This window comes from Zalophus californianus, chromosome 4, assembly GCF_009762305.2.
Source record: "Zalophus californianus isolate mZalCal1 chromosome 4, mZalCal1.pri.v2, whole genome shotgun sequence".
Taxonomy (NCBI): domain Eukaryota; kingdom Metazoa; phylum Chordata; class Mammalia; order Carnivora; family Otariidae; genus Zalophus; species Zalophus californianus.
Genome location: NC_045598.1, coordinates 190,784,530 through 190,799,494, shown reverse-complemented (window position 1 = coordinate 190,799,494; position 14,965 = coordinate 190,784,530). Strand labels below are relative to the sequence as shown.

The 14,965-nt window shown below is 66.9% G+C and overlaps 2 protein-coding genes across 8 annotated transcripts in view; one reads left to right on the top strand and one right to left on the bottom strand.

Moving 5' to 3' along the window:
* The window catches only part of OPLAH (5-oxoprolinase, ATP-hydrolysing), a 27,281-nt gene extending 14,551 nt beyond the window's left edge, over positions 1 to 12,730 (top strand). For 2 of the 6 annotated variants that reach the window (XM_027608084.2, XM_027608077.2), the window contains exons 2-27: positions 3,293 to 3,513; positions 3,592 to 3,783; positions 4,332 to 4,431; positions 4,514 to 4,637; positions 4,722 to 4,917; positions 5,007 to 5,172; positions 5,290 to 5,428; positions 5,505 to 5,572; positions 5,695 to 5,960; positions 6,089 to 6,201; positions 6,288 to 6,458; positions 6,657 to 6,794; positions 6,888 to 7,026; positions 7,148 to 7,260; positions 7,498 to 7,649; positions 8,241 to 8,401; positions 8,484 to 8,585; positions 8,660 to 8,834; positions 10,411 to 10,595; positions 10,724 to 10,870; positions 10,959 to 11,093; positions 11,235 to 11,384; positions 11,466 to 11,623; positions 11,693 to 11,853; positions 11,974 to 12,071; positions 12,319 to 12,730. In XM_027608084.2, coding sequence (XP_027463885.2) covers positions 3,293 to 3,513; positions 3,592 to 3,783; positions 4,332 to 4,431; positions 4,514 to 4,637; positions 4,722 to 4,917; positions 5,007 to 5,172; positions 5,290 to 5,428; positions 5,505 to 5,572; positions 5,695 to 5,960; positions 6,089 to 6,201; positions 6,288 to 6,458; positions 6,657 to 6,794; positions 6,888 to 7,026; positions 7,148 to 7,260; positions 7,498 to 7,649; positions 8,241 to 8,401; positions 8,484 to 8,585; positions 8,660 to 8,834; positions 10,411 to 10,595; positions 10,724 to 10,870; positions 10,959 to 11,093; positions 11,235 to 11,384; positions 11,466 to 11,623; positions 11,693 to 11,853; positions 11,974 to 12,071; positions 12,319 to 12,468 — 3,920 coding nt within the window. In that variant the 3' untranslated portion in view covers positions 12,469 to 12,730. The other 4 variants (XM_027608093.2, XM_027608103.2, XM_027608117.2 and 1 more) reach the window with 4 other exon arrangements.
* LOC113930729 (sphingomyelin phosphodiesterase 5) lies at positions 12,536 to 14,965 on the bottom strand. Of its 2 annotated transcripts, XM_027608149.2 has the most exons (7): positions 13,813 to 14,962; positions 13,643 to 13,715; positions 13,274 to 13,414; positions 13,110 to 13,199; positions 12,961 to 13,024; positions 12,748 to 12,883; positions 12,536 to 12,675 (listed from the first exon to the last, which is right to left on the bottom strand). In XM_027608149.2, the coding sequence occupies exons 1-7, from the start codon at positions 14,638 to 14,640 to the stop codon at positions 12,583 to 12,585; spliced, it is 1,425 nt and encodes a 474-aa protein (XP_027463950.1). In that variant the 5' UTR covers positions 14,641 to 14,962; the 3' UTR covers positions 12,536 to 12,582. The 2 variants fall into 2 exon arrangements, with proteins under 2 accessions (XP_027463950.1, XP_027463944.1); XM_027608143.1 differs by having other exon boundaries at positions 13,274 to 13,715; positions 13,813 to 14,965.

The following is a 14,965-nucleotide window of genomic DNA, read 5'->3' as shown; positions in this document are numbered from 1 at the left end:
TGGGTGAGGGCAGCTCCCAGAGTTTGGTCTGAGCTTGGCAAGTAGGGCCCTGCCTCTGGTGTGGGCAGGCTGCGGGGACCCTGGTTCTCACAGGGACAGGCACCATGCTGCAGGGAAGCCTGCAGCGTGGTGCAGATCCACGGGAGATACAGCGGGGTGGGGGGCCGGGGGGCATGCCGATGCCGGCACACTGTTCCTCCCTGCTGCTGAGAGACCCTCTGGTCCCATGGACAGGGGACACAGGGTGACTGGGGCTGTGATGCACACAGTCTGGCCTGCTATATGGAAACTCTGCAGGCTGGATGACTTCAACAATTCGCGCCCCACAGCTCTGGAGCCGGGGAGTCGGAGCCCAGGGTGCTGGCGGGGCTCTTGGTGAGGCTCAGGTGCTGGCTTATAGCTGGCCGCCATCTGGCTGTAGCCTCACATTCTGGAGAGAACATGCAGTCTCTTCCGTCTCTCCTTATAAGGGCATTAATCCCATCGTGGGGCCCCGCCCTCATGGCTTAACCACCTCCCAAAGGTCCCGCCTCCAAATACCATCCCACTGTGGGGTAGGCTTCAACATACGAATTCTGGGGGGACACAATTCAGGCCATAGCATAGGGGAACTTCTCAGGACGCACGTATCAAGAAGGTGTGGTGAAGGAGGCTGGCAGGAGGAAGTCAGGGAGGCAGGTCAAGAACCCAACGCCGAAGGTGCCTCCCAGACACACAACTGGGGGATGGGTGGAGGCGCGGCGTGGTCAGAGGACTGGGCACCGGGGCGGCTGGGGGGCCTTCTTTGGTCTTGCCAGATACGATCTCCGTGGAGGCGAGGTCAAGAGAGCCAGGAGGTGAGTGGAGGCGGAAGGTGGACACCTCCAGGGAGGCGCACCCTAGGAGCAGAGTAGCTGGGTGCTGCTGGAAGGGTGTGGGGACGGGGACTTTAGAGGTATGGTTGTGTGCTGACAGTCATCAACCACGGGGTGAAGACGGGTGTGTGTGGGGGTGCTGCTGGGGCGGTACCTGTGGGCAATGAAAAGGCTGGGCCGAGTAGAGTACCCCAGGTGGTGGCGGCCACGGGCGGGGTCATGTCTGGGTGGCTCCTCAGCTGAGCACCAGGATGGACAGGCCGTGGGGGGAATCTGGTGGGGCAATCACCCAGTCTTGTGGGAGAGTGCGTGGGCCGTTAGCGGTGCAGCTGCTGTGGGGGAATGGAAGGAGATGTGGTGGGGGCTGCAGGTGGGGGTTCTGACTGAAGTGGGGCTGCTGACCACCGTCTCGGTTTGCTCAGAGCAGGTGGAGGGAGAGGCCCTGCATCGTGGCTGTAGAGCCAGGCCAGATAGCCAGGCCAGCAGGGCTCCAGCTGGACGTGAGGGATGGGGAAGGTGATAAGGGGGTCAATGTGGTAGAGGTCTGGGGGTGCTACCATGGCTGGACCTGCCCCTGGGTACACTGGGTACACAGTCATCTGGATGTGGTCACAGCCCATCCTTGGGGACGTGGGTCCCGTGTGCCTGATCCCAGGGCCAATCCCTGTGTGCTGGGGAGCTCAAGTCCTCCACACTTGGCCCAAGCAGGGCTGGACGTGGGAAGACCCCGCCTGGAACCTGGGCTGGTGGAGGAGGCCGTGGGCCACCGTCAGAAGGTGTGAGGTGTGGGCAGAGGTCACAGACCCTGGCACTACCCTGAGTCACTGGATCTCATGTATCTTTCTTGGTACAGTTCTTTCAAAACCATGTCTCCTTTCCCTCCCCCACCACGTGGAAGATGATGCTGAGGCTGTCAAAGGCCACCAGGCAGAAGGGAGCCCTCCCTGTTGCAGCCTGGGGTGCAGCCCAAAGCCTGTGCTCCCGACTCAGCCCCCCTCCCTCTCACCTTCCAGGACCAAGCAGGCCTCCAGGGCCAGCACGGCTCACAGGGGATGGGGAAGTGTTGTGGGGGGGGCCCTGCTGATCTGGCTATCTGGCCTGGCACTTGAGGTGAAGCCCCCTTCACCCACTGTTCCCTCTGCTTGGGACGCCTCCCTCCCCCCCATCCCCACCTTTCCCTCTAGGGGGTCTAAAAGGCCCTGCACAGTTTGAGCCCACTCCAAGCTTGGGCACCTTTCTGCGCGTGGGGAAACAGGCCAGGGTGGGACAGCCTTCCGCCCCGTCGTCAGGGCACTGGCCGCGGCTTTTGGGGACATCAGCCCTGCTGTGGTGAGGGTCCCACAGCCCAGCCTAGGCTGTGGCAGGGTTGGCCTTGGACGGGCGGCAGGGGTATTGATGGTTTGTGGAGGGGCCCTTGCCCACAGCACCTGCAAGCAAGGGGGTTCTGCAGGGCGCGCGCTGGTGGGCCCTCCCGCGGCGTAACTGCCTCGCGCCAGGGCGCAGTTAGAGCTCGTCGGGCTATTCTTTCTTTGCGGAGCATTCTGCTCTCCCTGCCCCGGGGCACCCAGGGGGGTGCCAGGGCTCCTAGGCTCGGCGATCTGTGGGCGGGTTTAGGGCCTGACGGCCGGCGGAACCCAGGTGCCCAGCACAGCGCCGCCCCTAGCCCAGCTCGGCCCCGCGCCCCGCCGTCCTCCGGGGAGGGGGGGCTCCCGGCGGAGGAAGGAGGCCGCTCCCGGCAAGCGGAGCGTTACGCAACCCGGAGGGCCGTGAGCGCCCGGACCGGTCTTGCGGGGGGCGGGCTCCGCTTCCGGGCTGGGGACGGGGGCGGGCGCGGGCAGGGCTGGGAGGGAGCGCGGCGCGAACAGACAGCGAGCGTCGGAGCCGACCCGCCAGGTGGGCCTTGCACCGGGACGTTCTCGGCCCCTCTCCTCCCCACCCCGCCTCGGCCGCGCTGCCCCCACAGCCCCGCCGCTTCCCGCCCCCCGGCCGCGGGCCCCGCCCCGCCGCCTGCGCAGGCCCCGCCCCGTCCCCGCGTCCCACAGGGCCTGGGCCCCAAGGTCGAGCAGCTGGGAGTGGGGCTTCCCTCACCCGCCCCCGGCCCCCGTGCTTCTTCGTGCTCAGAGAGCGGAGACCCACCAGCCCGCAGGCTTCCGTGGCGCGTCCAGCTCCGAAAGGCCTGTTCCGGGCCGGGGGTTTCGGCCGCAGCCCCGGGCACTGGGAACCGGGTAATGAGGGGCATTAGGTCTGGCGCCCCCACCTACCCAGCTCTGGCCGCCCTTCAGGCTGCCCTCTGAGCTGGGTCTGCAGCTCTCGCTCTGCCCAGGGCCCCTTCTGGACCCGCAACCGCCCCCCATTCTCTCCCCATCCCAGCTCTGCCCAAGGCTGCCAAGCTGTGGATGACCCCCAGGCCTCTGGCCTGATCTGCCGTCTCTGTCCAGTTCTCCCAGGACTACCGCCTGAAGAGTCGCTGCTGGACGCCAGCCCTATCATGGGCAGCCCCGAGGGCCGTTTCCATTTTGCCATCGACCGCGGAGGCACCTTCACAGATGTCTTTGCCCAGTGCCCCGGGGGGCATGTGAGGGTCTTGAAGCTGCTCTCGGAGGACCCTGCCAACTATGTAGACGCACCGACTGAGGGCATCCGCCGCATCCTGGAGCAGGTGGCCAGGGCAGAGTGGCGGTGTGGGGCGGGACGTGGGAACCAGAAGCCTGACTGACACTAACCATGTGGTTCCCAGGAGGGGGGCATGCTGTTGCCCCGGGACCGGCCGCTGGACACCAGTCGCATTGCCAGCATCCGCATGGGCACCACAGTGGCCACCAATGCGTTGCTGGAGCGGCGGGGGGAGCGGGTGGCCCTGCTGGTGACACGTGGCTTCCGAGACCTGCTGCACGTGGGCACACAGGCCCGAGAGGACCTCTTTGATCTGGTGAGCTCACCCACTCCAGCTGGTGCTGGGTCCAGCAGCTCATGGCCCCTCGGGGAGGGCAGTCCTTGGAAGGGCCAGTGCCGGCCCAAGGCCACCAGCTGAAAGGCAGAGAGGAGGGAGGTTCCAGCACTTCTAGCAGGCGCTGTGTCCCCCAAGCCCTCAGAGTACTCACAGGTAGCCCTGTTCCTGCCTGCCACCGTGCCCTGTCCTGGATTGTGGGTGTGGAGCGACCCGAGACAAACTGCTCCGTGTGAGGGGTAGGAGCCCACCCTCCCGACCCTCCCACTCCCCTCCCCCCACCTCCCCTGCTGGGTTCCCAGAGGGAGCTGCCCTTGTGGGGGTGGGGCAGTTGGCTACACTCAGGTGCCCCAGGGCAGAGAGCCGCCCCCTGGGTGGGCCTTGCTGGGGCCGCCCTGTCTGACTGTGTCTCCTGGGCCTGTTGGCTGGCCTGTTGGGACACATCCCCTCGCCCGCACTGCCCCACCCACACAGGACCCCAGCAAGGACCCTCAGGCCTGGGCTTCCTCTGAGCTTCTGCCTGCCCCCAGGCGGTGCCCATGCCTGAGGTACTGTATGAAGAGGTGCTGGAGGTGGACGAGCGTGTGGTGCTGTATCGTGGGGAGCCGGGCGCAGGGACACCTATCAAAGGTGCGGATGCCTCCCGTGTCGGGGGGTGGGAGTAGCAGGCCCTCCTAGGCCTTTGATGGGGTGGTGACAGGCTTCCTGGCAGGCTGCACAGGGGACCTGCTGGAGGTGCAGCAGCCCGTGGACCTCGGGGGTCTGCGTGGGAAGCTGGAGGGGCTCCTGTCCCGAGGCATTCGCAGCCTGGCCGTGGTGCTCATGCACTCCTACACGTGAGTGTGGGCTGGCCGGGGGCCCTGGGGGGCGGGCAGGAGGCTGTGGGCAGGAGGCAGTGTACCACTGGGTCCTTGTAACAGGTGGGCCCAGCACGAGCAGCAGGTGGGCGCACTGGCCCAGGAGCTGGGCTTCACACACGTATCACTGTCCTCGGAGGCCATGCCCATGGTGCGCATCGTGCCCCGGGGGCACACGGCCTGTGCCGACGCCTACCTGACGCCCACCATACAGCGTTACGTGCAGGGTTTCCGCCGTGGCTTCCAGGGTCAGCTCAAGGTGAGCCCCCCCCCCCGCCCGCCTGCCTTCTCCCAGCCACCCCCACCCTGTGGCGGCCAGCCCCTCACTGTCCACCTGCTTGCCCTCAGGACGTGCAGGTGCTGTTCATGCGCTCTGATGGTGGCCTGGCACCCATGGATTCCTTCAGTGGCTCCCGCGCTGTGCTGTCTGGACCTGCTGGGGGTGTTGTTGGCTACTCAGCCACCACCTACCAGGTGGAAGGCGGCCAGCCTGTCATTGGCTTTGACATGGGAGGTGTGAAGGCTGAAGGGCGGGGTCAGGAGGAGTCTCAGCCGCAGGGCTGGGCGGTGCCGGGCGGTGCCGGGCATCCAGGTCTGTGAGTGGAGTCCTCATACCCCTGCCCCCCACCAGGCACATCCACCGACGTGAGCCGCTATGCTGGGGAGTTTGAGCATGTCTTTGAGGCCAGCACGGCTGGTGTCACCCTCCAGGCCCCCCAGCTGGACATCAACACAGTGGCAGCTGGTGGGGGCTCCCGCCTCTTCTTCAGGTCAGCCTGCACCTGGGCTGGGGTCCCCTAGCCCTGCCTCCCAACGCGCCTCTAAGTCCAGTCGCCCCTCTCCCAGGTCCGGCCTCTTTGTGGTGGGGCCGGAGTCTGCAGGAGCCCACCCTGGGCCTGCCTGCTACCGCAAGGGTAAGAGAAGGTATCTGCCCCACCGGGCCCCTTCCCGGGCTGCCTGGGCCCACCCCACCCCTGCTGTCCGGTCCCGGACCCCATCTCCATCCCCCAACCCCCACACCTTGCACACCTCCCAGGGGGTCCCGTGACAGTGACGGATGCTAATCTGGTTCTGGGTCGCCTACTGCCTGCCTCCTTCCCCTGCATTTTTGGGCCGGGAGAGGATCAGCCACTGTCCCCTGAGGCCTCCCGAAAGGCCCTGGAGGCTGTGGCTACTGAGGTCAACAGCTTCCTGACCAATGGACCTTGCCCGGCCTCCCTGCTGAGCCTGGAGGAGGTAGCCATGGGGTTCGTGCGTGTGGCCAACGAGGCCATGTGCCGGCCCATCCGCGCACTCACGCAGGTATGTCTGCCCTGCTCTCCAGCCCTGCTCCCCACTCCCACGCCTCCCACTCAGGCAACCCCGTCGGGGGGAGGGATGGGCGACCAGATAGGGTAGGGTATGCCACTGACCCCCTTCTGGCTTCCCAGGCACGAGGCCATGACCCCTCAGCCCACATTCTGGCTTGCTTCGGGGGAGCTGGTGGGCAGCATGCTTGTGCCATCGCCCGGGCCCTGGGCATGGACACTGTGCACATTCACAGGTATGCGTGGGAGTGGCGCATGTGTCCTAGGCTGGGGGGCTGGCTTCGGGAGGCACCCCCACACTGCTGAGGCCCCTGTCCCGTAGGCACAGCGGGCTGTTGTCGGCACTGGGACTGGCCCTGGCAGATGTGGTGCACGAGGCACAGGAGCCATGCTCCTTGCCTTACACGCCTGAGACCTTTGTGCAGCTGGACCAGAGGCTGAGCCGCCTGGAGGAACAGTGTGTGGACGCCCTGCGGGCCCAGGGCTTTCCCAGGTGGGGCTCAAGGGGCTGGGGTGGGCTTGGCCAGGCAGGCTTGCAGCATCCCAGCCACCCCCTAGTTGGATTTACCGCCTGATTTCCCGGATGGTGCTGGGGCCCCATGGAGGGCTGGACTCCTGTGTGCCGGGGGAGGCAGGCCGGAGGTCCTCTCGGGGGGCCCTGTGTGAGTCCCCTCCTGCCTCACCACCACAGGCCCCAGATCAGCACCGAGAGCTTCCTGCATCTACGCTACCAGGGCACTGACTGTGCCCTGATGGTGTCTGCCCACCAGCACCCAGCCACTGCCCGCTCGCCCCGGGCCGGTGACTTCGGGGCCGCCTTTGTGGAGAGGTACGCAAACACTGTGTCCTGGGAGCGCTGGCGGGGGCCTGCTAGCCTGGCCACCTTGCCCTGAGAGTTCTCTCGGGGCCGGTGGACGTACAGGTACATGAGGGAGTTTGGCTTCGTCATCCCTGAGCGGCCAGTGGTGGTGGACGACGTGCGCGTGAGGGGCACTGGCCGCAGTGGCCTTCGCCTTGAGGATGTCCCCAAAGCTCAGACTGGGCCTCCCCGGGTAGACAAGGTGGGTGGCTCTGCCTCTGCCTGCCCATCCACACCCACAGGGACATGGGGACAGGTGTGGATGGGGAGACCCAGGGAGGGAGCTGGACCTAGGAACCTCACTCATCCCACACCCTCCTCAGATGACCCAGTGCTACTTTGAGGGGGGGTACCAGGAAACCCCCGTATACCTGTTGGGAGAGCTGGGCTACGGGCACAAGCTTCTGGGGCCCTGCCTCATCATTGACAGCAACAGGTGGGCTGAGGCCTGGCTAGGGTGGGGCCCTGGGAGTGAGGGCTGGGGCCACAGCTGCCAGGGCCCGGCTGAGCTCGGGGTCCTGGCGGAGGGTTCTCTGGCCCAAGGCTGCAGGAATATGAAGGCCTCTGGGGTCCCATTATGGTTGGTGTGTCCCCCAGCCTGGGGATATGGGGTCCCTCTTTGGGATGAGGGGTCTGGCTTGGCGCCTCCAGCCTCTTGTGCCCCTGCCCTCAGCACCATCCTGGTGGAACCAGGCTGCCAGGCAGAGGTGACTGAGACGGGGGACATCCGCATCTCTGTGGGGGCTGAGGCCCCAAGCACGGTGGGTGCCCAGCTGGACCCCATCCACCTGTCCATCTTCTCGCACCGCTTCATGAGCATTGCTGGTGAGTGGCTGCCACCGTCCCTCAGTGGCCCTGTACCCCGTGGGGTGCGTGTGGGAGTGTGCATACTAGGCAGACGGAGGTGCAGGCTGTGTGGCCGGCGGGGGTGTGCGGAGAGAGGCGGAGTGTGACCCAGGGGAAGGGTGGGCAGTGTGGCCCTGGTGCTGGGATGGCTGGCCGCCGTGCACCAGCGGGCCCTGGGCAGTGCGAGTACCTAACTCCCACTGGTAGCCATGGGACCTATGGACAGGAAACAGGCTCAGCACAGTGAACCCATTGGTGCAGGGGCAGGCTGGGGGCTTGCTGGGGGCCCTGAATCCTGTGCCTCAGCACCAACTTCTTATCGTGCTGGGCAAGCTGGAGGGTCGATGTGGGGCTCCAGGTTCTCAGTGGGGGCTCCAGGCAGGGATGGAGAGGAAGGGGGTGCCCCTCACACAAGCAAGGCATGGCCTGGCTGTGGCCTCACTGTGTGCAGGTGAGCCACCACCATCCTTGGGGCCTTGAAGGTCCTGCCTCTTCCTGTTCTACATAATCTAGGGCTGTGCTGTGGGTGGGGTGGGGCCAGCGGGCGCCTGGGTCACTCTGTGCCCCCAGAGCAGATGGGCCGCATCCTGCAGCGCACAGCCATCTCCACCAACATCAAGGAGCGTCTGGACTTCTCCTGTGCCCTCTTCGGGCCAGATGGGGGGCTGGTATCCAATGCCCCCCACATCCCTGTGCACCTGGGCGCCATGCAGGAGACCGTGCAGTTCCAGGTTTGGCGGGTCCCCTCTCTGCTTTCCCTACCCCACCCCCCACCTCCGCCCCTTCCAACTCGGGACTGTCTCCTGGCTTCAGATCCAGCAGTTGGGGGCTGACCTCCACCCTGGCGACGTGCTGCTGAGCAACCACCCTAGTGCTGGGGGCAGCCATCTGCCAGACCTGACAGTCATCACGCCGGTGAGGACCTCTGCCTGGGTGTCTCTGGGGGGCAAGGGCGGCTGATCCAGTTGATGGTTGCTCTCCACCGCCAGGTGTTTTGGCCGGGTCAGACTCGGCCTGTGTTCTACGTGGCTAGCCGTGGGCATCATGCAGACATTGGGGGCATCACACCAGGCTCCATGCCCCCCCACTCCACCACACTGCAGCAGGAGGGTGCTGTCTTTCTGTCTTTCAAACTGGTCCAGGGGGGAGTCTTCCAGGAGGAGGGTGAGTGGGGGTGGGGTTGGGGCGATGGTTGGCGGGGGGAGGGGAGGATTCGGTGGGCTGGCACACATCGCTGCCCCTTACAGCTAGGCCGGGGCAGGGGGACACTGGGACACAGCTTACTGGCCCAGGCCTGCCTAGAGCCTGGGGGAGCCAGGCAGCGACCCCACAGTGGTTGCAGATCATCTCGCAGCCATGACCAGAGGAACGGAGGCACACTCTGCCTGGATCCAGGAAGGCCTCAGTGATTTTGGGGGCGGGGAGCTGGCCAGGACACCCATGGCACTGGGCACAGGAGGGAGAGCAGTCTGTTGCAAGGTAGGCCGCTGCTCACGGTGCTTAGTCTGAGCTGTGTCTGCCCTGGGTCTGAGGGCTGCAGAGAAGCAGTGAGGACAGGGGCCAGGCCCTGCAGGCCCTTAGAGAACTTTCTTGGGCCTGGGTGAGTCACTGGGTAGTGGGGTGGCCATGAAGGGCTTTCGTGGGCCTGCACTGGTCTGCCTACACACTGCCTGCACACCGTGAGAGCCCTCAGCCTGTGTGCAGAGTGGATGTGGGGCTTGGAGGGCAGCCCAGAGGCCAGGCTGAGTGGGCCTCCCAGGCTGAGTGAGGGGCAGCCGCGGTTGCCCTGGATGATGCTGGCCCTTGAGCTGGGCAGCAGAAGTGGGGGTAGGGACAACTGGCTTGGAGATCAAGGTTGGCCTTTGCAGCATGGTCCAGGACACGGGCAGTGGAGAATTCAGAGCTGCTGTGAGAGTACAGGGGCCCTGGAGCCCAGGGGGCATCCCAGAGTGAGGGTGGCAGTGGGCAGGGTGGAGGGTGGGGTAACAGCCTCAGGCTGCTGTCACACAAACAGAGTGACCCAGGCCTGGCTGCTCCCTTGGTCAGGGTGGGGGAGCAGGGGGCAGAGGGCAGGGATCACGGGAGGGACACGTGCAGGCGCGAGACAGAGGACATGGTGGCCAGGGAGCCTGAGAGCGTACTGTGACCGCTCAGAGAGGAGAGGTCATCTCTTGGTCAGAGATAAGAGGAGAGAGGCTTTCCCTCGGCCTCTGGGGCTCCCTGGGGGGCATAGGGGCCTAGGTCAGGTTTGTTTGGAGGTTGGTCGGGAGGTACGGAGGGCCAGCCGATGCTCTTTCACGGTGGTTGACAGAGGGCCCCTGGGGCAGTGTGACTGGGGGAGGGTCAAGGGAAGTCGTTTTTCTCCTGTGAGGGGGAGGGAAGCCCCGAAAGGGCAGGAGGGAGTGGGGCGGGGGGGTGGGGAGGTAGGGCAGGAGGAATTAAAGGCGGAAGCAGAGTTGCTGAGGGAAGAACCCCCTGCCTGCCCTGGGGAACCCCTAGCTCCTGTGAGGTCACAGGCAAAGCTGCCTGTCCTGGTGTAGGGTGCCCTGGGGGGCTGGAGTGTGGGAGAAGGTGAAGCACATGGGAGGAGGCTGGGGGTTTTGGGGGTGCTGGGGAGCCAGTGAAGGGCCAACATGGGGTGGCCCACACAGCGCCAAGCAGGGGTGAAGTAGGTGTGGAGCAGGGGACCAGGCAGCCCCAGGGGTTCAGGGGTGGCTCAGTGGTGACCTCCTCCATCCAGCGGTAACTGAGGCCCTGCGGGCTCCAGGCAAGATTCCCGGCTGTAGTGGAACTCGGAACCTGCACGACAACCTTTCAGACCTCCGTGCACAGGTGGCAGCCAACCAGAAGGGCATCCAGCTGGTGGGAGAACTCATTGGGCAGTATGGCCTGGATGTGGTGCAGGCCTACATGGGCCATATTCAGGTGGGCGGAGGGGGCAGGAGCGCGGGGGCAGCTCTGTGCCTGCCCCCAGGCAGCTGGGTGGGTAGGTGGGGAGCACCCGCACCACCTGGAAGGCGGCCTGGCTGCCCGATGAACATACTGTCTGTTAGGCAAACGCTGAGCTGGCCGTGCGGGACATGCTTCGGGCCTTTGGAACCTCCCGGCAGGCCCGAGGCCTGCCCCTGGAGGTGTCAGCAGAGGACCACATGGACGATGGCTCCCCCATCCGACTCCGTGTGCAGATCAACCTGAGTCAGGTCCGGCCGGTGGCAGCGGCAGGGCTGAGGGCATCAGAGGCGTGGCTGCCTGGCTGCTGCTGACCTCTCCCCTCCCCCCCACGGACAGGGCAGTGCAGTATTTGACTTCAGCGGTACGGGGCCTGAGGTATTTGGCAACCTGAACGCGCCGCGGGCCATCACGCTGTCTGCCCTCATCTACTGCCTCCGCTGTCTGGTGGGCCGCGACATCCCGCTCAACCAGGTGCGCGGGAGCGCGCGGCCTGAATGATCCTGGGGGCTCCAGGGGGCGCGGTCAGCCCAACAACCGACTGATCCTGGGGGTGCTGGTGGGAGGGGCACGTGTGTTCCCCAACTGACCTGAGAGCTGGCCCCTCCCCCACAGGGCTGCCTGGCGCCCGTGCGCGTGGTGATTCCTAGAGGCTCCATTCTGGACCCGTCCCCTGAAGCGGCCGTGGTGGGCGGCAACGTGCTCACGTCACAGCGCGTGGTGGACGTCATCCTAGGGGCCTTTGGGGCCTGTGCTGCCTCGCAGGTGCGGCGGGTGGGTGGGCATCCTCGGGCCTGTTGGGGGATGCCCCTCCAGCCCAGCGCAAATGCTGCTTGCCCCTGCCAGGGCTGCATGAACAATGTGACCCTGGGTAATGCCCACATGGGCTACTACGAGACGGTGGCCGGCGGCGCGGGCGCAGGCCCCGGCTGGCACGGGCGCAGCGGCGTGCACAGCCACATGACCAACACGCGCATCACCGACCCAGAGATCCTGGAGCGCAGGTGAGCAGCGGGGGCGGCGCGGGGGGCCCGGAGCCCGGGCGGGCCGCACTGAGTCCCTGGCCCGCGCAGGTACCCAGTCATCGTGCGCCGCTTCGAGCTGAGGCTGGGGTCTGGGGGCCGCGGCCGCTTCCGGGGCGGTGATGGCGTCGTCCGCGAGCTGCTCTTCCGCGAGGAGGCGCTGCTGTCCGTGCTGACTGAGCGCCGCGCCTTCCAGCCCTACGGCCTCCACGGTGAGCAGCCCCGCTCCCCTGCCCCCTCCGGCCTGTGGCCTCCTGTCTCCCCGCCAACCTCTCTCCTCTGTCTCTCCCTTCCGGGCTCCTGGGCTCACCTCACCTGGCCTCTTCCCGCAGGGGGCGAGCCCGGCGCCCGTGGCCTAAACCTGCTGGTCCGCAAGGACGGCCGGACGGTGAATCTGGGGGGGAAGACGTCGGTGCCCGTGTACCCGGGGGTAAGGACTGAGCCCCATCCTTTCCCATGCCCGCCCGCCCCCCATTGATCCGCATTCCACAGAGGGTGAGCAGAGTTGCAAAGATAACGAGAGATTGAATTTAATTTGGTTTCTTAAGGGAAGAGGGCGTGCCCTGGGCCTCCGTGGTCCAGGCCGACTGCTCTGGATGAGGGGTCGGGGGGACTGCAGCGGGAGGCAGCTGGCGGGGAGGGCATGCCTGCGCTGAGCCTGCCCCTCTGTTCCACAGGACGTGTTCTGCCTCCACACACCGGGCGGCGGGGGCTACGGGGACCCTGATGACCCCGCCCCGCAGCCGCCGGGGTCGCCCCAGCAGCTCCCAGCCTTCCCTGAGCGCGGCAGCGTCTATGAGTACCGCAGAGCCCAGGAGGCCGTGTGAGGGAGGGTCCCCACAATAAACAGCTCTGAAGTCGCCCCGTCCCCGTGGCAACTGGCCAGGCTCACGCTCTGTGTCCGTGTCCGTCTTTCCACCCGGCCTGCGTGCGTGTGTGCGTCAGGAGGGCGCGGACACTCGGAGCCGAAGTCCCACGGCCAGGTGGTCTGTGAGCCCCGCCAGGGCGGTGCTGAAAGTCACCTGCTCCACCTCCTGGGGGAGGGAGTCAGGTTGAGGTGTCGCCTCGGTCCCGGCCGGCCCAGCGCCCCGAATTCTGGCACTTACTGGGTTCAGCGGGCCTCCGGCCACTCCCCGGTACATGACGTAGTCTAGTCGCCGGCCCCGCCAGGGCTTAGCCCGCGGGCCTCTGCCGGGAGGGCCTGCCAGGTAGCGGTGGCGCCCTCCCTCCTCCTCCAGGGCCCTGAGGACAGGCGGTGTCACCATGGCCAGGGCTCCCCTCCGTCCTGGGCGGTGCCTGACCCCCAGGTCGCCACTCACCTCCGCAGCATCTCTGGAGAGCAGGCCACCGAGTGGTGCAGAGTGGAGGTGTTCAGCACCGTGCCTGGGGGAGGGCGGGGAGGGCGGTCATCGGGGAAGCCGAGGCCCCGGAGCCCTCCCTAGGACCTCTCCCCGCCCGGGCGCCATACCGAGGGCCCAGGGCTGCTCCCGGCGAGTGCCCAGCCGGCAGGGGTCCCAGAAGTGGCTGAAGAGCTCGTGCTCCTGCTCCTTTGCGTGGTCTGCGAGGAGAGGCCAGCTCTCGGTGGGCGGGGCCAGGCCGCCCGGCCCCGTCCCTCCGCAGCCTCCCCCTCACCTAAAGAACAGTTGTCGAAGTTTAGGTCACCCAGAAGCACGCTGAAGGCCACGGCTTCGCCACTCTGGCGGCTCTCGGCTTCAAACTGCTCCATCCAGTCCAGCAGAAGCGTCAGCTGTTTGCAGCGCAAGGGCCCGTCCCCTGCGGGGGTGGGGGGAGGAAGGCTGAGCCCAGATGCGCACCCCACCAACCCTTCCGCCCCGCCCTGATCTGTGAGCCCACCAGGGCGCTCCACCCGGCTCGCGATGCTTGGGGCAGTGGACAACCGCGGGGGCGGGGGGGCGGAGATGCAGACGAGGGTTGGGACCCGCCGCCGCCAGGATGAGAAGCACCTGCCCACGTGCTGACCATCCCGTCCGCTAGGCTCACCACTCGGCGCATGCAAGTGCGTGCAGTGCAGGAAGCCCACGATGGGGCGCCCGTCCAGGATGCCCACCTGCGCCTGCAACATCGTGGACCGCCCCAGCAACCCTCGCCGGTTGGACCCCACGCCCAGCCCTCTCCCCGGCCAGGGAGCGCCGCGGCCGGTGGGCCTGTACCTGTGCGGAAAGCAGTCCCTTGGAGGCCAGCGCATCCTCGCGACGTGCGTGGGGGAAGGATCGGAAGGCGGCGCGCAGCAGCGGATAACGTGAGGCCAGCAGCAGCCCGCTGCCAAGCAGCTTGAGGTGCGGCCCGGGCTGCAGGCCAAAGGAGCCCACGTCGTACAGCACCGGGCCCAGATTGGGCGCTAGGCGGCTGACGAGGCGGTGCGCCGCGCGCAGGTCGAACACCTCCTGCAGGCACACGAAGTCCAGACCTGCCGGCACCGCGGCTATCAGCACCCCACCGGGCGTCCCCGCCCCTGGCGGACTGGAGCCCGTAATCCCATAGCGTGAGGGCCGCAGGCCGGCGAGAAGCGTGGCGCCTATAGCCTCGGCGCGCCGCTGGCTGTGCTGCAGGTTGTTGAAGCGCGCTAGCCCGTCGGGGAGCAGACACAGGTTGGCGCTGAGGAAGCCAAAGCAGCGCGCGGGCTCAGCTGGGGGGCGCCAGGGCGCTGGGGGCTCCCAGTACTGCGGAGGGGGCCGGTAGCAGAAAGGGCGGCGCCAAGCCTGCAGGAGCAGCCAGAGCAGCAGGCTGGGCAGTGCCAGGGGCAGGCCGACCAGGAGCAGCAGCAGCAGCGCCGCCGCGGCCCACGCGGCTGAGGTCAGCGCGCTCCGGCAGCTCGGGCGCACCACCGGCGCCCAGCAGCCCAGCAGCCGGTCCAGCGCCCAGTAAGCCGGAAAGAGCAGGGCTCGGGCCAGGCGGTGGAGGACGTGCAGTACAGGGTGCGGGAAAGGAGACGGCCGTAGGGCACCCGGCGTTGGGGGCCAGTCGGGAGTGGATTGCATGGCGCACGGGGCTTCTTGGCCTCGGGACGCCCCTTTGACTCAATCGCTTCCAGCGTGCGAATCGATTCGTCGGTGCGTCCGCGGGAGCTGCAGGGGAGTAGCGGGGTCAAGGTTACGTGGCGCAATCTGGGCGCGGAGCCGGGAAGGTGCTCCGGGACAGTAGGGGCGCAGGCCCAGGCGGCAACCAGCGCTCCCGACAAGTCGCGCTCCCCTCACGCGCGCGGAATCTTCCGTGGCCGTTGGAAAGAACAAAAGGGAAAGCGAAAGAGACCCTGGTTTCGCAGCCACGCCTCAGATCCTCCTCGCCCGGCCCCGCCCTCCCCTG